The 27,393-nt window shown below is 34.8% G+C and overlaps 1 protein-coding gene across 7 annotated transcripts in view; it reads left to right on the top strand.

The window, feature by feature from the left end:
• Positions 1-27,393, top strand: part of LOC110459654 (ecotropic viral integration site 5 ortholog-like) — a 73,053-nt gene that overhangs the window by 2,448 nt on the left and 43,212 nt on the right. For 3 of the 7 annotated variants that reach the window (XM_021512002.1, XM_021512010.1, XM_021512007.1), the window contains exon 2: positions 22,230-22,397. In XM_021512002.1, the coding sequence (XP_021367677.1) occupies positions 22,315-22,397 (83 nt within the window). In that variant the 5' untranslated portion in view covers positions 22,230-22,314. Of the gene's footprint in view, positions 1-14,354; positions 14,456-16,119; positions 16,159-16,191; positions 16,416-22,229; positions 22,398-23,578; positions 23,841-27,393 lie in introns of those variants that run through there. The other 4 variants (XM_021512005.1, XM_021512004.1, XM_021512003.1 and 1 more) reach the window with 4 other exon arrangements.

Genomic DNA, 27,393 nt, shown 5'->3' with positions numbered 1-27,393 from the left:
ATACACCCTTTAACAGTGAACTACCCACTGCTGTTCTCTCACACACCTTAACAGGGAACTACCCACTGCTGTTCTCTCACACACCTTAGCAGGGAACTACTGTTCTCACTCTCACCTTAGCAGGGAACTAACCACTGCTGTGTTCTCTCACACACCTCAGCAGGGAACTACACGCTGTTGTTCTCATACACACTTTAACAGTGAACTACCCACTGCTGTTCTCTCACACACCTTAGCAGGGAACTATACCCACTACTGTTCTCTCACACACCTTAGCAGGGAACTACCCACTACTGTTCTCACTCTCACCTTAGCAGGGAACTAACCACTGCTGTGTTCTCTCACACACCTCAGCAGGGAACTACACGCTGTTGTTCTCATACACACTTTAACAGTGAACTACCCACTACTGTTCTCTCACACACCTTAGCAGGGAACTATACCCACTACTGTTCTCTCACACACTTTAGCAGGGAACTACCCACTACTGTTCTCTCACACACTTTAACAGTGAACTACCCACTACAGTACTCTCACACACCTTATAGCAGGGAACTAACCACTGCTGTGTTCTCTCACACACTTTAGCAGGGAACTACCCACTACTGTTCTCTCACACACTTTAGCAGGGAACTATACCCACTACTGTTCTCTCACACACTTTAACAGTGAACTACCCAATGCTGTTCTCTCACACACTTTAGCAGGGAACTATACCACACACCTTAGCAGGGAACTACCCACCACTGTTCTCACTCGCACCATAGCAGGGAACTACCCACCACTGTTCTCACTCGCACCATAGCAGGGAACTACCAAATGCTGTTCTCTCAAACACTTTAGCAGGGAACTATACCCTCTACTGTTCTCTCACACACTTTAGGCAGGGAACTATACCCACTACTGTTCTCTCACACCCCTCAGCAGGGAACTACCCACTACTGTTCTCACTAGCACCATAGAAGGGAACTACCAAATGATGTTCTCTCACACACTTTAGCCGGGAACTACCCACTACTGTTCTCACTCGCACCATAGCAGGGAACTACCCACTACTGTTCTCACTCACACCGTAGCAGGGAATTAACTTTTTAACTGCTGTTCTCACATGTTTTCCAAGTTGCACTCCTCTTTGAGACATAACTTGTACCAGTATACCCTTTACCAGTCCTTATAACTCATTGTACTGTATTTACTTTTATAATATTTTAGCAGATTATATTCATGGGCATTTGTTTTTTGGGATTTTTTCTTCATGAAATATTGAAGAAGTATTGTAAATTCTATCTGGTTTGAATTGATTGTCTTTTTGTGTCTGTTATTTTTTGGTTACAAGTGTCAATTGAAAATGAGGAGTAACAGTGTTGCAGGTCAATAATAATTGTTTCAAATAGCTGAAAGCTAATTAAAATATTAAAATAAAATATCTTAATATTAGTAGAGAACCAATATATGCCAAAGATATGTTAAATCAGCTGTTCAATATGACAATACATGTCACCATGTTTCACCTATTGTACATGTACAGGTCAGAGTTCAAGCTAAAGCACGAACTGGTTATCCTGACTTGAGACTGCCCTGACTGTGTCCTGGAGCCTATTGATGCTATAACTACCTGTTAGATTGTTTAGTATACAGGTCAGAGTTAAAGCTTAGCACAAACTGGTTATCCTGACTTGAGACTGCCCTGACTGTGTCCTGGGGCCTATTGATGCTATAAAAGTACCTGTTAGATTGTTTAGTGTACAGGTCAGAGTTAAAGCTTAGCACAAACTGGTTATCCTGACTTGAGACTGCCCTGACTGTGTCCTGGGGCCTATTGATGCTATAACTACCTGTTAGATTGTTTACAGACAATACACATCCTATTAACATGACGGCAGTAGTCATAAAAGTGTATACCTAGTCCGCCACTGCCTTACCAATACACTGGTGAAGAAATTGCTGAAGTGCATGTGCGGATTGCACTGGACCTGGACAATATATTAATAGTATTACACTATACTATTAATATATTGTCCAGGTCCAGTGCAATCTGCACATGCACTTCAGCAATTTCTTCAACTCATTTATAACAAAATATTTCCTCAAGTCTTGTTTTGGGATGAGCTTATAGGGAATAGATACGGCCATATATAGACTCAATTGATCTAACTGTCATTTGTATGAAATGCAAATTAAAGGCATGTTTGACAGATGGTTCAAGGTGGCAATTGTGTTTTCCTGATTGAACATGATGGCACAATGCATATGTTTATCAAAATGTTGATTATATCCAAACAAATATTTCATTAGTTTTGCTGTATGAATAACAGGTCAAAAGACTTTTTTTAAGTTTAAAGCAATTGAAATGAATCTTTTATGGTCAGTGCTAGAACATGTCATTGTTATTGAAATCCCTGTTATTTATAATTTTAAGCTCTGCACTGAGTGATGATATCATAAATATGGAAAATAACAGGGATCTTCAATTCTGGTGTTGCAGATTTCATGTTATTATGAAAATATATGTTTGGCTTTTAGAATTTTTCCTTAAACCTGCCTCTGGGCTAGTATTTGAAATTGTACACACCAGGAATTAGAAATATTTTTATAATTTCTATTATTATTATAATTTCTCTCTTAAAACATTTGAAGTCTCATTACAATAAATTGTCTTTAATCATTTTTATATTTCATGTATATATATATATTCATCACTAGTCTATTGTATGGGCATATATAGTACATTGCCCCTATTTATGATAACCATTCCAAACTCAGGTGGCATTCATATTAACTATAAATGCCATGGCCAATATATAATATATATGTTTGCCTCATCATTATGATATGGATTTATTATTGTAACATGGGACCCAGATACAAACTGAGATGTTTAAATATTTCCTGTTTTGTGCCCAATAATGTTTGATGGTTTAAATGTTCCTTTTGTAAGATATATATGATGTACATTGTACATGCATGTTTATATAATTATAGCCTTGTTTCTGCATGGCCTGGGGCCACATGCAATTGTCAGAGGTAATTTAGAAATTGAACTGCCATGCAGAGCATAGTAATGGATTCAGGCACCTGTAAATTGTAATGGATACATATGAAAACATCAAACATTAATTATATAAGCTAATTGACATGTGATGACTATGTTAGGAGTATCACAAGCATGCACCAAAATAGTCTAAGATTACAGGGGTTCATACTATATACCCATGGTGAAAATATGGAGATGTTGTGAATCAGGTAATAATGTACTATTTAAAGTGTACCCTGAATGTTTTGCTATATCAAGCTATGAAAATACTTCATATTATACAATAAAAGACTAAGAAAGTGCAAAGGTCATAGTTTACTCTGTTTCCGAGATATTGTGATTAATCTGTAAAACACACCTTTGGCTCAGCGGCAGTCGCCTCAATATGGGTAGCCCGTGTACATCTGTGACGTCACAAGTTCAATGCTGTCAAAACAGCCTTATAGGAATATATATATAATATACCGGGAAGCTTCGATCGTGCGTTCAATATGTGTGCTTTTTAGTTACTTTTATGACATATTCCGTCGTCACTTACTTATGTAAATTATATTTGAAGACTCCATACATATAAAGATTATTTTTTTTTACAATTTTAAATGAGTTCCTCTTGAGGAGGCAAACGGTGTGTTGAATGCTATCTAAATGGAAATGTGTTTTTTATATAAGTTGTTTATCTAGTGACTGTAAATAATATACTTTTTATTATTAAATTGTTCTTTAGAAAATCTTCTGAACATCTATATACAACACAAAACATTTGATTAAAAATTGAGTCAAATTAACGTAGGCGCACCTTACCTTAACCCTTTCTTTACAATATGTAGATATAGATTGGAATTGACAAAAACATGCACCGGTACAATAATTTATACTCGAAATAAGCAGCAACCCATGTTTTTTTACTCCCATGTCATAAAACGTTTTTATTCTTTATGCATCCAAGGAATTTAGCACATAATAAATATACACACCACTTCTAAGAATATTGCAGAGGGAGAACTGTCTGTCAAGTCTTACAAATAAAGATTAGTATTTTACCACTTGATCAGATATATATAGAATGTTTGCAAACTTTCATCTGTCGAGTGATGCAGTTGTATTGATTGTGGTTTGCATGAAATGTGTCTCTGTGACAGTACTTACGCATTTCATTTATTTATATTTTTCTTGAAATTGATCCGTATAGTAATATTTATTACGTCTCTGCTTATACATTTCCCCGTTATCTCACCTGAGGACATAATGTTGTTAAATTGAAAATTGGAAGACACCTAATCTACACCAATTGCAATCTGCATACTAACTTCAGGTACCCCCTTGCCCACCTGCTGACATCCCTTTGAGGTCATATATATACCTGTACACAGGTAAATAGGTGTGTCTTGGGCCTCCTGCTGTCAGCACTGGACACAGGTGTTTAGTGGTATTTACCTGTACACAAATTTCACACCTAATTATGCTAATGGAGTGGATCGAGATGATTTTCATTATTTAACCAAGATGTTAAATTATAACTTATATGTATATATGCTACATGTATAGCAGAGACATACATGTATAAAGCCATATTAAAGTATATATACGTCTCTGATGTATAGGGAGAAACAAAAATGTTTGAATCTCATAATTCAATGATACATATTCAATATAAATGTAATCACAGAATTAGATTATATAAGTTCGCTATCTGATCTAGCATCGCATACATGGATACTGTATTGTATACACTTAAATGTGTATAACTGTCGATATTTTGCTGTTTATTTGAATTGTAGACCTAACATAAGGAAGACACCATGTCGTCGATTTGTTATCAAACGGTGATACTAAAAATAGTGACATTTAAAACAGCAGACACCAACGTTGAAGATTTTTTGTAAACATCTTTCATTGATATATGGAATTGGATTGTAGAGGTACCACAGTATATAACTTTGCAATATAAGTATTCCGGCACAGAAACTGGTCAAATCGTAGTGCTGTTCATGCAATGACGACATGATTGGATAATTAGTTCTAACTGTAGAGCAGAGACATATAAAGTATATACGTCTCTGTGTAGAGTAAATAAAATGATTGCAAACTGACTTTCCAGCTAAAATTAAGAAATATCTTTGATCGACAGCATTGAGACTTTTTCTGTTTAATTTACCTCAAATTCATTCATTTGAAAAAAATCTGATCAGTGCTCAGAATCAGGACATGCAATGCTATACTACCCGAGACTACATGTAGGTTACCCTATTTCAATTGAACTCACTGTCTGGAAATTCTGTCAAATGTTATATGGCTTGATACCATCTACATAATGTTTATAATCTTCAGCATAATCTGATTCCTCAAAACTAAAACAAATATTAATTTGCATTCTGATGCTGCTTGACCATGGCTGTTCTCGATATCGCCTATTCCTTCGATGGTGACCGCAACGTTGAACTTGTGATGTCATAACTGATAGTGGCCAAATTTAAATCACCGCGAGTTAAGATTATGCTAATTAGTAGAAGTAGGTCTGACAGGTGAAAATCGTACAATTTACATGTCAATATCTCGGTATTATTGGGATCACCGATTTTTATGCGGTTTTTCGACATTTTTGTTTTTGGATCATATAGAATAATAATTTATTAATTTCTATTTTTGTTCTCAGGGTACACTTTAAATTAATATGCAAATATCTACATGTACTATCAGTAATTGAACATGATAGGTAGAATCTGATACATTGTATACATGTAATTATATATGCAGATACTTTATTCCATTTTCTCCAAATTATATCTGAGCCTGCTATGACAATAAGAGGAAGACACTGATGTTTGCAATGATAGGATTTAATTTGGACAGTTATTTTTTCCTAATTTGATAAATCAGTTGTCTTTACAATTAAAACTAGTCAAATTTGTCTCTGACATATCATAAATTACAAAAGGTATAATCACATAATTCTGTGTCTGCACACTGTTCTCACAAATACCAGAGCATGTCTTGTTAAAGTGATACAAATTTTAGATCTATACTGTACAGACAATAAAGGCAAGCTTTATTGCTGAGATTTTTGAAGTATAATTCCAGACAAAATATTCATTTTGAATCTATAGAGAGTAGCCCTGACACATGAGGAATTTGTGATACATAAGTAACATACCACCTCTGTAGGAACTAGATGTCACATCTCTGTTAAACTTGTTTCTTCTCGTACATTTTACCCATTACACACATACTTTGGTGAAGTTCATTATGTAATTACTGATCACATGGTAAGCTGTGTCCATTATTGAGCAAACACTCGGAACCACTTACCCAACTTCAAAACTTAATATAATACCGTTATTACAGCACATTAGCTTATTTAACACAAGTTTTTACAGTACAAGTGTAACTAAATTTAAGCCACTTGAAATTCTGGTCCCAATTACATGTATAAAGTACAGCTAGCTTTCTGTGCTTGACTTTTTACTATTCTAACCCCAGTTTTATGTACTGGAACATATTAATAATTTATGTCTTTATTTCTACATCCATTAGATATATGTAAACCATTTAAAAGTTTGAGCGCTGTTTCCAACATTCACATTTTTTCTCTCCCAAATTGCCTGTGTCTGAGGCTGTGAATTTCTTTTGATGATATTTGTTATTTCTAGGAATTTACATATGACTAGACTATATTAGCTAGTGAGTATAAAAATGTCAGTTGTAGATTAATAAAGATGTACAGGTAGTGAGATATAATTGGTATTTTGATGCAGTCAGCTGTTCATGTACATGTATAAGAATAATTAAACATTCTTTATTTCTAAATGAAGAAGACAAACTTTAGAAGAAGACAAACACTATCTTTGCTTTCAGCCTTCCATTTTCGAAAATATATTACAACTTTGTGTAGGTATATTTTCAATTTCCTTTAATTTTTTTATCTTTTTAAAATGAATTGTTAACCTTCAAATGTCTCCGACTATAAAATGCTATAATGATCATCAGCTTTGACACAATCAGGAACACTTTCACGAATAACACTGTTTGTATTTGACAACAGTATACATGAACTACATGTAATATGGGAGTTTTAATCATGTAAAGTAAATTGTTGAATGGTCTATAAAGCTCAGGTCCAAGCCAACCACCAAGGACAGAGAATCATTATATTAGGGGCCCTAATCCTCTCATACAGCTACATGCATGTATAGGGTGAAAGCCAGTGTTATGTGATAAAAAAAATACAACTGCATCACTATAGAATATTTTTTTCAAAAATAAAACTAGCCTTATAATTCTTACATTTATAATCATTCTTGTGGAGAATATTTTCATGATTATTAAAGTGTAGAATCTAAAAATTGTGTTGACTATGTGTTCACATTAAACCCCGAGCTACATTTTGTACATACCCAGACATGTCTGTGGTTATTTGTGATGACTCGACTTGATAACTTTTGTCATAGATATGTGTAGCAGAATGGTGCACTGAACACCTATACAAGCTTCCCAGATTATAGATCTACACAACTGCCAAATTCTTCACTGTATCTGAAGATTCTTACATGTCCGACTCATCCCTCCATCACTTCCTACCTGTTCTCACGGTGCTTCAGACTGACTATATGCTCAAGCTGTTATGGTTCCATTCTATAGGTTGTATCACTTAATTACGGATAATAAAAATTTACAGTATGGGTTGTACATGTGGTTCAGGCTTCAGCTATTTAGTTTTGTTAATAAAATAAACAGGTACATGACTGTATATGCATATATACATGTATGCATGTTACTGAAGTGTAGTTTGACAATCAAAAACTTGTAGAGTTTACATGTATTCCTACTTCCAAGTACAAATGCATGTAGTGTAGGAATATATTGACTTCAGCTTAAGTTGTGTGAGTTAAATCAATTGAAACATTTACTAAATAATACTGTACATATAACATAACTAATAGACTTCTCTTATCATAAATTAGTCATCATCATTTAAAATGGGCAAGGTGTTCAAATCAATATTGTAATATTTTATCAGTAATCATGAGATCAGTGATAGAGATGTGTCACCATAAGATGTGTGACAATTTCATGATCATGGAACTATGATAATCTAGCTGTAACATATCATGGCATAGCTAGGATATTTGATATTTCAGTGTAACTGCACTATACAATTATTGACATTTCAGTGATGGCTCGATAAAATGTATGACATTTTACTGCACTCTGAAGTATGAGACATTTTAGATCACTGTAAATGGCACTAAAATGTGGTACATTTCAGCATGATGACACTGTAAATTGTACCTCAATTCAGTGTGATGACACTATAAAAAGTGAGACATTCCAGTGTGATGACACTATAAAATGTGAGACATTTCAGCATGATGACACTATAAATGTGAGACATTCAGTGTGATATGACACTATAAAAAGTGAGACATTTCAACATGATGACACTATAAATGTGAGACATTTCAGCATGATGGCACTATAAAATGTGAGACATTTCAGCATGATGACACTATAAATGTGAGACATTTCAGTGTGATGACACTATAAATGTGAGACATTTCAGTGTGATGACACTATGAAATGTGAGACATTTCAGCATGATGACACTATAAATGTGAGACATTTCAGCATGATGACACTATAAAATGTGAGACATTTCAGCATGATGACACCATAAAATATGAGACATTTCAGTGTGATGACACTATAAAAAAGCAGACATTCCAGTGAGAAAGCACTATAAAATTTAATTGGTAACATATAAGTGTGATAGCACGATAAAATTTGTAACATTTCATAGCACTAACTTCCTACCTGAGACAGAAGATTTTAGGCTTTATTTAATCGATAACATTTATAGTATTTTATAATTTTTGACATGTCATGGTAGTATTAAATTTAACCTTTCGTGACACTTAAGTTCACATTAAGTGAACAATGGAATACCAAGCATATATATATGGCTTTATACGAAAAACATAGCTGCAGTTGTTATGGTAACATGTAATTATGAATTTAACTGTTTATGAAAAAGTGTCCGTGTATACCAGCCCGGTATATATATATGCATATAGATACTAAAGCTTGTAAATCGATGTAGAATATTTACTTTTTAGCAAAGATATACCGGTAGGTGTAATAGTAAATGGTCCTCAACATCCAACATTTAGTTTAAATAGTCTGCACTTCTACTTGTATGTATTGAGATGTATAATGTTGACATGTTACAACGTGTAATTTTTTTATTCTGATATTAACATTTCAAATCAGTGACGTAATCAGTATGATATAAGAGCAAAGTATATAGTGTTGATACCATTAGATACTTATGATGTGTCTGGGCTACACTGACATAATATATAAGTGATACCATTAGATTCTTATGATGTGTCTGGGTTACACTGACATAAGATATTAGAGATACCATTAGATACTTATGAAGTGTCTGGGCTACACTGACATAAGGTATTAGTGATACCATTAGATACTTATGTTGTGTCTGGGCTACACTGACATAATGTATTAGTGATACCATTAGATACTTGTCTGGGCCACACTGACATAAGATATTAGTTATACCATTAGATACTTATGATCTGTCTGGGCTACACTGACATAATGTATTAGTGATACCATTAGATACTTAAGATTTGTGTGGGCTACACTGACATAAGAGATTAGTGATACCATTAGATACTTGTGATGTGTCTGGGCTACACTGACATAATGTATTAGTGATACCATTAGATACTTATTATGTGTCTGGGCTACACTGACATAACATATAAGTGATACCATTGGATACTTTTGATGTGTCTGGGCTACACTGACATAAGGTATTAGTGATACCATTAGATACTTGTCTGGGCCACACTGACATAAGATATTAGTTATACCATTAGATACTTATGATCTGTCTGGGCTACACTGACATAAAATATAAGTGATACCATTAGATCCTTATGATGTGTCTGGGCTACCCTGACATAAGATATAAGTGATATGATTAGATACTTATGATGTGGCTGGGCTACACTGACATAAGATAAGTTTATATTATGATGTGTCTGGGCTACACGGACATAAGATATTAGTGATACCATCAGATACTTATGATGTGTCTGGGCTCCACTGACATAAGATATAAGTGATAGCATTAGATACTAAGATGTGTCTGGGCTACACTGACATAATATATAAGTGATACCATTAGATACTTATGATGTGTGTGGGCTACACTGACAGAAGATATTAGTGATACCATTAGATACTTAAGATTTGTGTGGGCTACACTGACATAAGATTTTAGTGATACCATTAGATACTTGTCTTGGCTACACTGACATAAGATATTAGAGATACCATTAGATACTTATGATCTGTCTGGGCTACACTGACATAAGGTATTAGTGATACCATTAGATACTTATGGTGTGTCTGGGCTACACTGACATAATGTATTAGTGATACCATTAGATACTTGTGATGTGTCTGGGCTACACTGACATAATATATAAGTGATACCATTAGATCCTTATGATGTGTCTGGGCTACACTGACATAAGGTATTAGTGATACCATTAGATACTTAAGATTTGTGTGGGCTACACTGACATAAGATAAGTAATAGCATTAGATACTTTAGATGTGTCTGGGCTACACTGACATAAGGTATTAGTGATACCATTAGATACTTATGATGTGTCTGGGCTACACTGACATAAAATATAAGTGATACCATTGGATACTTATGATGTGTCTGGGCTACACTGACATAAGATATTAGTGCTACCATTAGATACTTATGATGTGTCTGGGCTACACGGACATAAGATATTAGTGATACCATTTGATACTTGTATGGGGTAAACTGACATACGATATTAGTGATACCATTAGATACTGAGGGTGTGTCTGGGCTACACTGACATACCCCCTAAGTGATATGATTAGATACTTATGATGTGTCTGGGCTACACGGACATAAGATATTAGTGATACCATTTGATACTTGTATGGGGTAAACTGACATACGATATTAGTGATACCATTAGATACTTATGATGTGTCTGGGCTACACTGACATAAAATATAAGTGATATGATTAGATACTTATGATGTGTCTCAGGGCTACACTGACATAAGATATAAGTGATATGATTAGATACTTATGATGTGTCTGGGCTACGCTGACATAAGATAAGTTTATATCATCATAGTTTTACATAATGCTGTATGATTAAACAAAACGAACATTAACTAAGTCTGCACATTAATTGAAGCAACTGGAACACCTTATTGGAAATCTTAATGTAAAATTCTGTTGTTTTTAAATTTTACTGTGATTGCATTTGAAAATCATACTGTATCAGATCTATACAACAAGAAAATACTGATGATTAATGAGAGCAAAAAAATCATTTGCTAAGACATCTGCAGTTTATTATTGCAACACTGAATCAATTCTGCTGTTTTTTTTCAATCATTACATTACTGGTGTGGGTACACTTGAGATGGAACTTATTAAGAATTGAAGGCAGATACGTATTGATTGTGAATATGTACAGTTGGTATTCCCCAGGCTGTCAGATCGCTGCACAACAGACTAAATACATTGTATAAATTCATTGAAAACCAAACACATTCGATTACTGTGTACATGCGTGCTATCATGCAAGCTCAAGGTATCAGAAAGGGAGTCGTTTGTATGGTTTATCTAGATCTATACACATTTAAACTCGGCTGCTGTAGGTAAGGGAGCTAAATTGCAGTTCACACATTTAAAAACAAGGCATTGACCATCAGTTTGTGTGACCAGTGTTAGAGGAGTAAACGTGGATGTGTACATGTATATAGCTGATATATTGATACAAACAAAAACTAGGTTTAAGTATAGGTAGAACAATACATTAATCTTACCATTCCCTATTCATTGATAGATTCAGAAGACGGCTCACAAATGTTTAGGTGTTTTTTGGTGAAAATATTCTACGAAATAATGATTTCAGATTGATGAAACTTCTATTATAAATAAAAAAATGATAAAGCATGAAAATGAATTAATTTTGTTCTGAAATTCATATTATTTTTTACATTTGAAATTAAAAAAAACCAAACATCTGCCCACTTAAATTCAAAATTGATTTTATGTGCATGTAACTTGCCAATCTGATTCTAGTGATTTTTCTTTTCTTTCCAAAGCTGTTTGAATCTCATTGTGGCAAAATTGACCATGCATGGTTCAAATACAATTGCTCTGAAAGTACCAATCATGTTTAGTCCTCTGATAGTACCAATCATGTCTAGTTCTCTCAAAGTACCAATCATGTTTAGTCCTCTGAAAGTACCAATCATGTCTAGTCCTCTGAAAGTACCAATCATATTTAGTCCTCTGAAAGTACCAATCATATTTAGTCCTCTGAAAGTACCAATCATATTTAGTCCTCTGAATGTACCAATCATATTTAGTCCTCTAAAAGGACCAATCATATTTAGTCCTCTGAAAGTACCAATCATGTTTAATCCTTTAAAAGTACCCATCATGTTTAAATTTAGTCCTCTGAAAGTACCAATCATGTTTGAATTTAGTCCTCTGAAAGTACAGATCATGTTTAGTCCTCTGAAAGTACCAATCATGTTTAATCCTTTGAAAGTACCAATCATGTCTAGTCCTCTGCAAGTACCAATCATGTTTAGTCCTCTGAAAGTACCAATCATGTTTAGTCCTCTGAAAGTACCAATCATGTCTAGTCCTCTGAAAGGACCAATCATATTTAGTCCTCTGAAAGTACCAATCATGTTTAATCCTTTAAAAGTACCCATCATGTTTAAATTTAGTCCTCTGAAAGTACCAATCATGTTTAATCCTTTGAAAGTACCAATCATGTCTAGTCCTCTGAAAGTACCAATCATGTCTAGTCCTCTAAAAATACCAATCATGTCTAGTCCTCTGAAAGTACCAATCATGTTTGAATTTAGTCCTCTGAAAGTACCAATCATATTTAGTCCTCTGAAAGTACCAATCATATTTAAGACCTCTGAAAGTACCAATCATGTCTAGTCCTCTAAAAATACCAATCATGTCTAGTCCTCTGAAAGTACCAATCATGTTTAGTCCTCTGAAAGTACCAATCATGTTTAGTCCTCTGAAAGTACCAATCATGTTTAGTTTTCTAAAAGTCGCAAGGAAGTTCACTTTATGCGGTGGTATTATTCAGTCCCTCATCAGGCTGGCCGGTAACTTGTACTAATGTTAACTCATTCACCTTGGAAATTTCATAATGAACTGTTCCAACCTTTGCATTGGAGGAATTTAAATGTGTCTTCTGAGTGAGGGGTAAATGACTGATTGTAGTCTCTGGAAGTAGGGATACAGTCTCTGAAAGGCCTGGCCCAATTCAAGTGGATGTGCAGTTGCCTGGATCCAGAGGTTAAATGCAGTACGTTTTCTATTCAAAGCTCCAGTGTTTAGTTCCTTGAGGATTTCAGATGAGTAAGAGATATGATAATGCAACCAGAACCTGATAGTTAGTTTGTAATAGGTCATGATCAGATATTATTCTTATAATGAAATAATTCTCTTGAGTCTGAAAATGCTGAAACATATGTTGATTTATACATTGCAAGCTTAATTCTCTTAGACATTACCAAACTACCATATAAGATATTTAGAAGAAACCTATAGCTATTGCCTAGGCCTGTTACTGACTTTAAACAGAACATGCTCATGTATTTTAGTTGCACCATGTACATATCCTAGGATTAATGTATTTATACATTGTGTATATAGATGAACCTATTTGCATTTTAACATTTAAAGCAATTGTTAAACTCAGATAGGATTGTCAGTAGTTTCTTGTGAGTTCTCTTTCATATGATAGCCATACAAAAATGTCCTAGGGTGCGCTATGACATAATGTATTGTAACCCATTATTGGGGTTTCTATAGAGGTGGAAAAACAATTTTGAGGCCGTTGTAACATTTGGTATATATATCATTATAAACGATCAGTGACTGTTTGTAAATACTTGGAGTATGTACTTTCAGATATTTCTAGTACTCTAGTAATATGTGTCCTCTTTGTCAATTATTTTGATCTTATTTCGCTTAATTGCGTGATGCTGAATATAGTAAGTATACTTATGGTGTACAGTGTTCTGTAATCTATCTGTAATGGACACTGGACCTTCATTACTGGTGTTGACCTGGACTAATCAGCATCCCTGTTTACATAGTATCAGTCCATTATGTAGATTGTGTTTGGTACAGTTTTATCTTCACATCATAATAGCATGCCTGAGGCATTTTCTGTGTACATAATCATACATTGAAGTGTTATTGATGAATACAAGAAGGACAAACAAGACACCATCTGTATATTGTGGCTTAACCAGATCTAGAGGACTGTTACATGTTAACCATACAAGGTAATACCCCACAATTTCTACTAAATAATTTATTATTAATTTGATTTTTTTTCTAAAATTGTAAAATGCTGTGTAAAAAGATGAAATTAACACTGCAACAGGAGAGTCATGTGCTTCCACTGGGGATCCACTGCTAGCTATGTATACCCACTCGTGAGCTGAAGGAAACTAGCTCCCTCTATCTAGCTAGTGTGAAGACAATTGTGATCATATATATATATATACAATTAAAATCTGCCATACTGCTTCCCCCTTCTACAATATGTTTGTCCTTATATAGACACATCACAATTACTTTAGTATACATGTACCACCTAGACTCTAATTACCTCCTGTCACCACAGGGAGGCCTATAGACAACTTGTTATGTTACGAAAGAAAGTAGTTTACTTCCTTTTTTCTATATACAATAAATAGCAGGGTTCAAACCAGCAACCACTAGCTTTAATTCCTAGTCTATACCTCTCTACCAATTTAGCTGAAACGAAATTCTCTCTTGTGTGAAGCTAGAAGTAGACAACGATTATAAATATATAAAATTAAAATTTGCCACAACATACTGTAACTGTGAATCTGAACGGTACACATGCAGGCATTTACCTGGTACAATGTATATGATGCTACTAAATAAGGGGGGAATAACTCTTGCAAAGGATCATAACAAACCACAGCTAGCTGTCAGACATATCATAATTTATAACAATACAGCTGTGTATTGGTGAAGGTCTGTATTGTAGACACTGACAAGGTTATACAGTAATCACTTGAGCAGGTCATCAATCTTTTATACAGAACAATCACACCTAGGCTAATCAGATCCACAGGCACATAATGGAAATCTTTGTGGACTGTTTTACATTATACAGTACAGTCTGTATGTCATCTGTATGAAATGTAAACACGTCTTTGTCTGGCCATGGACATAAATAAAAAACAATTTGAGTATCAAGGTATTACATGCATATATACAGACACTCCATATACTGTAAATTAGGTTTATAAAGACATTAATTACTATAATCTTATGGATCAAATGAGTTTATCTATATTCTGTTGTTTTATATTTTGTGTTTACGTTTATACCAAAACTGCAAGATGTTAATAAAAGTTCTGCATATTTATACAATACATATATAATGGATTGAACATTTTGAGTTCTAGCAAAACAATGCCTCAATCAAAAACATGTTATATAGATGATGGCGGGTGATTGCTTTAATCATCTCTGTGTAACTGCCATTGTCCATCAATCAAGCTTCATGTACACATAACATATTGCTATAGTGTGTACATCTCAAGACTAGTGGTTTAATAGTTGTAACTCCCTAGGCGCCGACGTGCTGCCCGACGTGCTGCCCCGGGGAGCCTGTTCCTCACCCTATACTCAGTACAGCTGTGCTGTGGTCTTTAGGTGCATCAGGCCACCACAGTCGTACATATAGATGTTTAACCAACACCAAACACTTTCTATGTTATATGTAAGCAAGTTTCTTTCAATTTGAATTTGAAATTAATGTGTCCCATGATTAATTGAACTGATCATACGACCTACATGTATATATACATTGTGTATGCTAATGGTTTAAATATATACTTGAAGTTTTTTAAAGTGAAGTCTCCCGGGTTTGATTAATTGATGATTCAGATGAGACTCAGGCTGGCTGGTTAGTGTGTTTTTGGCTGGGACGTCACCACTAGTAGTCGTGAGTAATGACAGAGGAGGGGGAGGGCTGGTGTGTTTTCTCATTAATAATATCTGGGGTGTCTTACTGAGGAGTAATAGCACAATGTAGTGAACACTGACTCCAAGGAGATACATTTATATTGTACAGGATCAGCCCAGGATTCCAGAGGTATTCTCTATACAGCGCTATACACACTTACAGACACATGTGCACATGGTTGTTTGGACTGTAATGCATCTATAATACAACAAGTTGTAGTACCCTACCAATTTGAGGTAGGGGCTTGTTTATTAAAATATTGTTTGATTTTCTATCTAGGTCACAGATTAATAAGTTGAATGCTTTTTAACCAGTATTTACTGTATATTTAGATACAACTTACATCTATGATATTAATTGCTATCATGCAAACACTGTCTCAGTGCTACTGTATACGTATGATTCAATTAAAATACATACATGTACAGTCTCCCCAGGACCATGATGTTGGCCCGTCACTTCAATGATAGTGATGTAATATCTTGACCTTTTCATACACATGCACAGTACATATGTGTACCAGTGTAATTTCTTTGTTCTGTCAGAATGATTTCCTCAACATCTTATCTAATTAATGTACATCTGGGTTGTACAACTCAGTTTTTGTGTTTATATATTGACAATCTTGAATAATGCATTCACAATACCTTTTTATAGTTGTCATGCATGACATATATTGAAAGTCTTCAATATTCTATTGTGTTTGACAATATATAACACAGCACAGTTTAACTCGTCATAGAATGAGGATATTGTGTCAGTGGATCTGAAATGATTAGCTCAAAACAAAAATGACAGCAGATCTTATTTCCTTCAGGTCTGCATTTAGAATCCTTGCAAAGACGTCATGTAAATATATACCACCTTTTATTTGTTCAATTATTTGCACATTGCTTCTTAAATGTATAAAAGTGATTGTAAGCCTTTGTTTTTTTGTTTTCACTATTATAACCATTACTACATTATCCATATGTTGTAAAGCGCCTTAGAGTAATTTTACAAATTATATAGGGCGCTATATAAATGTTGTATATTATTATTATTATTATTATTAAGAGTCATCCACTACGGTAAGATAATTGTTGATATGTCATAAGGATGTTGTATAGAGACAGTGGTTATTGCATGGTGCGTGTATATATAGATGTTTAACTGTTATCAAATCAATAAGGTAAATACTAACAGGTATAGATATTCTTAAAGATTACAGGATTTCAAAGTGACATATCTTGATTCTACATACATTTATATACAAATATTTGAAAATCTTCAATTTAGAATATGGTATAATTATCCGAGTTTGTTGTACTTGATCTATATAACCGTACCTGTATGAATAGTGTCCTTGTTCCATCAATTACTGGGTAGGTCCTCATGCAATGCCTTTTCTGTGTTATTTTTGTTGATGTATGATAATTTATTTATAATTTAAATTAAGCCTTTATTTTTTTCTGCTGGACAATATTGGTGAACAATTGTCCAGTTGTGCATTAATAGACTTAATGATCATGAGCCTATTTAATTGTTACTTTAAATGTATTAATACAATAACATGCAGGTATATATATATGAATGGCTTTTTTGTCATTTTGACACTTATTATGGGGATGATGCCCCTTTACACTCTATCCACTAATGCATTTCTCCATTGTTGAGTTGATTCTTTAAAACTTTGGATATTTACATTCAACATATTATTTCCTGTTGCTCCTTATAAGTATTACTGTCTGACAGTCAGATGAAATAAGTTTATTATGTCCCATTATACACTGTTTGCATCATCAGTCCATTGACACTGTTATTCGGTATCATTCTAAGATGCATTTTGTCATATATCTATTGTTTCTTTTAATTTTTAAAGTCATTTATTATTTATCCCTGTCCAACTGCACTGTAGTTTTTCATATACACAGTAATCTCCCCTTAACTTCTGTTGGGTCATAACTGTAGCCCAGTATAATGGGCCTGATATATATATAGAGAGAGAAAGAGCAGTGCATGAGGTATAACAGTCTGAAGTCCTGGGTTTGAATCCCTGTCTAGTGCCCCCCTTATTAAGTTATAATAAGGTCCCAGTAATAATTTTGCCTTCCAGGATAAAATATATACTTGTACAGCTATGCAGTTCTCCATTTTTGAACTGATTTCTAAACAGTATGACCATGAGGTTTTTGAATTCATGCACATTATAAGGAATCACTGCCCCTTACACACTATCCTCCGGAATATGTTTGGCTAAATATATCAAAATTCATAATAGAACTATCATTTTACATCAAACATCAAACATGTATTCAGGTTTCTTTTCATTTGTTTAGCATATCAATATTATACAATTAGTTCTCATTGAGGAGGTGCAGATGATATTACATTAGTCTTGATTATAAGATTTCAATTTGTTATACACAGACACACCCAATATTCAATTTCACAGCTTATATATTTTTATTGTCAAATTATGCCATAGGCTAGGTGTACTACAAAAACACATAAATCATTAATTTCAAAGTTTTATTTTCAATTTATCATAAATCTCTTTCAGACTTGTATAATTTTAATGGTATATCCATCATGTTTTACCTGTATACATACATTATATATCTATGTGCCATAACATATGCAGTGTGACCTAGTTATCAATGCATTGTTTAAGTATGCATTGTATTGAGACTGTAGAACTGGTTCTCTCCACACTGTATTAATACATGTACACTAATCTATTCACTTTTCTATGTGTCGGAAACACTTTTTTAAATGTCGGAAACACTTTTTTAAATGTTGGAAACACTTTTTTAAATGTCGGAAACACTGTTTTGAATAGAGCACATATGTCCTTAAGTGTACTTAAGTGTACGCGCAGGCCAATTGCAGTAAAACCAACCAATATATTAAGTGGTTCAGAGCTTGTTTACAGACCATAATTTTTGAACCACTAAAGATTGTTTAATTAAATTGATATGTTATGACAAGGCCTTCTGATATGATTACCATAGTGAAACAAAGGTCATGCAGTTGTATCAGGGTCACAGAAAGTTATAAGATGTCAAATCACTGCAATGTTTGTCCAAATTGTCAAACCTCAACTGTGAACTGCTAATAAAATCTGGTCCTAATTGGTTGGAACACTATTAGGATGCAGTTAAATTAGGCACGTTATAACACACACTAGTCTGTTTGTGTCTCTTTACAGTATAATTAGGCATGCTATATAACACACACCAGTCTGTTTGTGTCTCTATACAGTATAATAACCAAACAGTTAAATTAGGCACGCTATATAACACACACTAGTCTGTTTGTGTCTAGATCTCTATACAGTATAATAATCAAACAGTTAAATTAGGCACGCTATATAACACACACCAATCTGTTTGGGTCTCTATACAATATAATTAGGCACGCTATATAACACACACTAGACTGTTTGTGTCTCTATACAGTATAATTAGGCACGCTATATAACACTCGCTAGACTGTTTGTGTCTCTATACAGTATAGTCAGGCATGCTATATAACACACACCAGTCTGTTTGTGTCTCTATACAATATAATTAGGCACGCTATATAACACACACTAGACTGTTTGTGTCTCTATACAGTATAATTAGGCACACTATATAACACACACTAGTCTGTTTGTGTCTCTATACAGTATAATTAGGCACGCTATATAACACACACCAGTCTGTTTGTGTCTCTATACAGTATAATTAGGCACGCTATATAACACACACCAGTCTGTTTGTGTCTCTATACAGTATAATTAGGCACGCTATATAACACACACCAGTCTGTTTGTGTCTCTATACAGTATAATTAGGCACGCTATATAACACACACCAGTCTGTTTGTGTCTCTATACAGTATAATTAGGCACGCTATATAACACACACCAGTCTGTTTGTGTCTCTATACAGTATAATTAGGCACGCTATATAACACACACCAGTCTGTTTGTGTCTCTATACAGTATAATTAGGCACGCTATATAACACACACCAGTCTGTTTGTGTCTCTATACAGTATAATTAGGCACGCTATATAACACACACCAGTCTGTTTGTGTCTCTATACAGTATAATTAGGCACGCTATATAACACACACCAGTCTGTTTGTGTCTCTATACAGTATAATTAGGCACGCTATATAACACACACCAGTCTGTTTGTGTCTCTATACAGTATAATTAGGCACGCTATATAACACACACCAGTCTGTTTGTGTCTCTATACAGTATAATTAGGCACGCTATATAACACACACCAGTCTGTTTGTGTCTCTATACAGTATAATTAGGCACGCTATATAACACACACTAGTCTGTTTGTGTCTCGATACAGTATAATTAGGCACGTTATAACACACACTAGTCTGTTTGTGTCTCTATACAGTATAATAACCAAACAGTCAGCTCAAATTTATTGTGACTTAAAAGTACCTACCACACATCTTTAACCAAATAGTCAGTTCCAGTGAGTAAGTTTCCTCACACTGGTCTGGTTCTAATTTGTCACATGTATAGATATATATAAATAGGTCTGATGTGTCATAATAAACTGTCTATCGCTACACTGACATGTCTGTATATACCCCTACAAGGTCACAACTGTTGAGGAAGCAGAGGTCAAATGTCTGGACTGTCACTACTTACACTGCTATATAGTATAGAGTATCATTTTAAAAACTTCATATACATGTTACATGTACTATATCTATACTCTCCACAATATCCACTTGTGTGTCAAATGATATGGAGTACAGAGATCCAATCAGGACTCAATATGCTATATTTGCTCTATAATTCTGACCAAAACCTGTTTGAAGATAAAATGCTATAGTCTATAGGAAATGAATTGGTTCTGTAACTCCCAGATGGTGAACAAGGTTTGTACGTCCCCTGCTCAAGCCCCCAAATTCCCTACATTTCAGTTTTAACTACGTTCATGAACTGTTGTGTGACCTAGCTTATATACATATCCATGCATGAAGAGAACTGTATGAGTTCTATACATCTATATGAGTTATATACAGGAAAAGATCAAGTGGTAGTGTGTCTATATAAAAATGTGATGGTCCTGCATGGATTAAAAGTTTTCCATCACACTTATAATGTCTACTTAGATTAATACATATGACACTACGAACACATTTTAAATTAGTGTCAACTTGTTCTTGGGCAAAAACCAAGAGTTTCCAGAATTAGACATACATGCACGTTTAACGATGTTATACATTCAGCCACTGACTTAAAACTTTTCTTGCAAACAAAGCATATTTCTTCAATAAAAAGCAAGAATGGTAGTTATTGTGTAACATGTCCAGTAAGCTAGGTTATATGGCTCCAAGGAGAGAACACACCTTTTTTTACATCGGGTCTTCAGAACAGTATAAATATGAATTGTTTAAAGTTTCTGTTTTAATCATTACATGTACATATCTGGTACCTGCCTCCAGACATTGTCTGCTGTCATACGTAAGATGGTTTATCTACAAGTTTTTCATTATTAGAGAATTTGGCATGCTGTACGTTGCTATTGGACATTGTCGGCTTCTGTTTAAAAATGTTATAAGTTATTGTTTTATCGTTACAGATCTGGTGTTGGTGGTGTAAAACGTTATAAGTTATTGTTTTATCGTTACAGATCAGGTGTTGGTGGTGTAAAATGTTATAAGTTATCGCTTTATCATTACAGATCTGGTGTTGGTGGTGTAAATGTTATAAGTTATTGTTTTATCGTTACAGATCTGGTGTCGGTGGTGTAAAATGTTATAAGTTATTGTTTTATCGTTTCAGATCTGGTGTTGGTGGTGTAAAATGTTATAAGTTATTGTTTTATCGTTTCAGATCTGGTGTTGGTGGTGTAAAATGTTATAAGTTATCGTTTTATCGTTACAGATCTGGTGTTGGTGGTGCAAAATGTTATAAGTTATTGTTTTATCGTTACAGATCTGGTGGTGGTGGTGTAAAATGTTATAAGTTATTGCTTTATCGTTCCAGATCTGGTGTTGGTGGTGTAAAATGTTATAAGTTATTGTTTTATCGTTACAGATCTGGTGGTGCCATCAGACCTTGTCTGCTGACATAAGATGACCAGATTGTTTAGAGGTCTTGATTAGAGGTCCAGACCAGCTAGATGTCTGTCAATGACCAGCCTCCCTCGGACAATGGTCATGATACAGAGACTGACCTCCTCTCCAAGTTGGAGATCGCTAATAGGTAAATCAGTTTATAACAATGGCGGTGTAACATTATCACGATATTTTAACATACCCGGGCCGGTACTTTAGGTACAATAACCATGGATACTAATTTGTGAACTGCTTTGAGACGACCTACGAACTAGGTTTAGATAAAGTGGTATATAAGAACCTAAAATTATTACCATAATTATTAAAACATAAAAAAAAAATAAGTCAGGAAGAAATGTATTATAACTTGATCCTTTTAGTTTTACTTTGTATGGCATAATTGGGTTAAGGCTGGTGATTATAATGTTACCAAATGTTTGACACAGACTTCCTCAGGATCATTGGAGGTCAATATTAGTTAAATTAATTATTATGTCCCTTTATTTTTATAAAAAGTATTATTTTCACTATATTAAATTTTCCCCCTATAATTTGGCCTTAAAAAAATTGTCAAATTTCGATGTTGAATCACCAATTGTAAATTATATTGTGACCGGTTAAAAAACCATGATAGGCATGTATAGCCATCATGTAGCCTTATTTGTCAATAAGTACTTGACAGATCTTTCTAAAATTTCTTATGTAGTTTCCCCATGTTACTCATTAAGTACTGGTAGGTCAAACGACAACCATAATTTGAATGAGCAAAGCTATACACATCAGTATGAACTTTTGATCAAATTTAGTTATCCAGAGATGCATTTAGTGTTCACATGGCTCTCTATCCCACAGATAATAAAAAGGGTATTTTTTTTTTAAAGCAATCTTGCCTGGACTACATGAAATTCTTACGATGTTGAGTGCCAAGATTCCTTTTAGATCTATTGTTGTATATTGTTGGTATACACATCATACTAGCTGTGTGTCCAACACCTGTGGAGGAAACGTTTCTCTTGAAGAGTTCAAATTAATGGACTAAGGGCTTTATGTTTGGGGTTTCATCCCTCTGGAGACTCCTTTTGGCACATACCACTTATTATTATATTAAGAAATGATATGTTGATAGACAAAACAAAATGTTTCTAGTAATGAGTTGAATTACTAATTAGACATTTAATTACTGTAAGAATATTCATCACGTCATCAGCACAATAACAGCTGAGTGATGACAAGGTGAACCTGTTATAAATCTTTGTTTTACCTTACTTAGTATTCCTGATACTAACTTACGTCAAGCTCTGTCAGGATGATGTCAGAGTGGGGGACACTCTGTACAAACAACACAGCATAACACAGCATAACACAGGAAACACTTCACACACAGGAGAAACCTGTGAACTTCATTGATCTAAGCAACAGGAAACAGTGAATATTTGGTCATAAAATTGTCTGTGTAGTATAACAACATCAACGGGGAAACAGCTGGTGCATTTATAGATAACAGGTTATATTTGGATCCAAGATCAGCCGGAACTACGGATTATTTAAGACTGGACCTGAGTTTGTTGTACAATATGTACCTGATATCCAGGTAGGCTGTGGTAATTAAGGTAGAAACAAGGGTTTGTCATACAGTATACATGTATGTAGGATGCAGGTAGGCTGAAGGTAAATTTGGTACACACATCTCTGTCATAAAATATATGTATGATATCCAGGTACGCCATAGTAATTAAGGTAGAAATATGTTTGTCATTCAGTCTACATGTTTGTATGATGTCCAGGTAGGCAGTATATGGCATGGATAGGGCTGCAAAGATACACTAACATGACAATACGATATACATATTGCGATTTTGTGGTCACGATACAAATAGTAACAGTAGAAGCAAAGCGAAAAGATATGTTGCAAATTCTTAATGGCAATATTACAACTTGAAATAGACTTCGTCAAAAATGGGCATGATTTAAAAAGTTTCATACAATTCACGTCTTTCGACGTGTTTGCCAAGCTGGAGCTGTCACTTGCCATGTTGGAACGGATATGAGTATACTAAATTCAGTATCCAACCGGAAATTCTTAGGTGGTTTGAAAGGGTGAATGATACGAAACCAAATATATCTACCGTTCCCATCTTCCGTAATTCCAAAAGTGAAACCAAACCGCCACCTACCTTGAAGGAGACCTGGAACCACGGTAGAGACGTAAAACCCATCTTCAGAGTGGTACTGGCGAAGCATACGGAACTTTAATCCATCTGTTTACCTACCTGGACACTTTAGCACCATTTATCCAATGGACACTGTTATCTAATTATCACTAGTGTAGTATACATGTACTTTACAATATCCATTTTCAAGTAATGATAAGTCAACACTATCCATCATTGTTATCATGATCTTTATTTACTACTCACAATGCATTCATCATTAACTCTGCCATAGTCATGTGTTAGCTTGGAAAAGTCTGCCAAATTATGGACTCATGAACTATGACGTCACTCTCTTGTGACGTCACTATTTACACCTTGTGATCGTTGCCAGACAGAGGCACCGCATTTCAGACTTTAGGTCTGTTTTGAATTGTAAATATTGTTCTGATGACGGCTTATCTAATAAGCTGAAACTAGTAAACTGGAATAAATTTGACAAGTAGCTTCAAGTGGATGTTGTCCAGTCATCTTTTTACTTAAATGCAGAAACAACAAAATCTGGAAAATATCGCAGGGGCATCGTATTACCTCTCAAAAAAATTTGTGTATCGTTCCGTATTCAAAATACCTCGATATCATCGCACGATATATACCCTATCGTTGCAGCCCTAGGTATGGAAGACACTTATTTGCCCATACAGCATTAACATGTGATATTTAGGTAGATCCATAAGATGCAGCGTGTTTATTGTACAGTGTATGCTGGTATATCTGTTATTCAGAGGTAGAACAGGTATTGGTAGACACAATTCATGTTTACCTTACAATAAATACATTTATCTCAGATATCCATGTATACATTTATCTCAGATATCCATGTATACGTATAGGCTAAAGGTATGAAAGACGTAATATGTTTGCCCTACATGTATTTTACAATACAATGTGGCAGGTACAAGCTTGAGTATAAATATGTACACCATACTAGATACACCTGTATGCAGGTGTCTGTATTATTTATGTTACCTTTAATGTAATCAGCACTTAGAGATTCCGTTGACAGTGTAGCCACAGTACGTCAACATGTTATACATAGAGACATGTGTTGTCACTTCTCCCATTTAATTACTACATGTAAGTGTGTATTCATGAGAAACGTTAGTCTGTTTATTTTCACTTGATGATCATCAAATCTTAAACCCTTGAGGTAAAAACGGCAACTATAAAGATGTGTTGAGCACGTTTTAGCTAACAACCAATTTAGTGACTCATTCATCAAATGTTATGGAGTTAAACTGGTATCCGGAACAGAATGATACAACAATAATTACTGCAGTATACTTTCTATAAGTAAGATAGTAGTAATCCGTAAGAAATGTTCGGTCTTTAAATTTCTTTTCTGACAATGATAATTAGTATAGCTGCTAGGATTAATTGAATATATATTTGTAGAACACTGCAACTACGTATATACCCAAAAACAAATCACTGTCAATTAAGCTTTACAAAACAGCTCACAACAAGCTCATTTCCACTTTATCTTGTCATAATCTAAGTAATTATATACAATGCACTAATCATTTGAAACATTTTTGCAAGCTTGTAGGAAGTTCAAGCAAGCACATAAAGAGAATTTGAATTTAACCTTACATATATATATATATATATATCTCTCATTCACTGAACTAGCTCATAAAGTGTAGTGAAAATAGTTGAAAAAAACTACTTCACATTTGCTAGCTATAGTATCTAGTACTGCACTACTGTGTAATATAGCTAGTAATTACATGTATAGCTTACTAAATACATTATTAACTGTAAGCAAGGTCTCCACCAGTGATAGTGAACTGTAAGCAAGGTATCCACCAATGATAGTGAACTGTAAGCAAGGTCTCTACCAGTGTTAGTGAACTGTAAGCAAGGTCTCCACCAGAGATAGTGAACTGTAAGCAAGGACTCCACCAGTGATAGTGAACTGGAAGCAAGGGCTCCACCAATGATAGTGAACTGTAAGCAAGGTCTCCACCATTGATAGTGAACTGTAAGCAAGGTCTATACCAGTGATAGTGAACTGTAAGCAAGGACTCCACCAGAGATAGTGAACTGTAAGCAAGGTCTCCACCATTGATAGTGAACTGTAAGCAAGGTCTATACCAGTGATAGTGAACTGTAAGCAAGGTCCCCACCAGTGATAGTGAACTGTAAGCAAGGTCTATACCAGTGATAGTGAACTGTAAGCAAGGACCCCACCAGTGATAGTGAACTGTAAGCAAGGGCTCCACCAGTGTTAGTGAACTGTAAGCAAGGTATCTACCAGTGTTAGGGAACTGTAAGCAAGGTCTCCACCAGTGATAATGAACTGTAAGTAGGGTCTCCACCAGTGATAGTGAACTGTAAGCAGGGTCTCCACCAGTGATAGTGAACTGTAAGCGAGGTCTCAATCAGTGTTAGTGAACTGTAAGCAAGGTCTCCACCAGAGATAGTGAACTGTAAGCAAGGACTCCACCAGTGATAGTGAACTGGAAGCAAGGGCTCCACCAATGATAGTGAACTGTAAGCAAGGTCTCTACCAATGATAGTGAACTGTAAGCAAGGTCTCCACCAATGATAGTAAACTGTAAGCAAGGTCTCCACCAGTGATAATGAACTGTAAGCAAGGGCTCCACCAATGATAGTGAACTGTAAGCAAGGTCTCCCCCAGTGATAGTGAACTGGAAGCCAGGTCTCCCCCAGTGATAATGAACTGTAAGCAAGGTCTCCACCAATGATAGTAAACTGTAAGCAAGGTCTCCACCAGTGATAATGAACTGTAAGCAAGGTCTCTGCCAGTGATAGTGAACTGTAAGCAAGGTCTACACCAGTGATAGTGAACTGTAAGCAAGGTATCCACCAATGATAGTGAACTGTAAGCAAGGTCTCCCCCAGTGATAATGAACTGTAAGCAAGGGCTCCACCAATGATAGTGAACTGTAAGCAAGGTCTCTACCAATG

Source organism: Mizuhopecten yessoensis, unplaced genomic scaffold (genome assembly GCF_002113885.1).
Source record: "Mizuhopecten yessoensis strain PY_sf001 unplaced genomic scaffold, ASM211388v2 scaffold10175, whole genome shotgun sequence".
Taxonomy (NCBI): Eukaryota; Metazoa; Mollusca; class Bivalvia; order Pectinida; family Pectinidae; genus Mizuhopecten; species Mizuhopecten yessoensis.
Note: the sequence above shows the minus strand (reverse complement) of the source record. Positions and strands in the feature narration are given on the sequence as shown.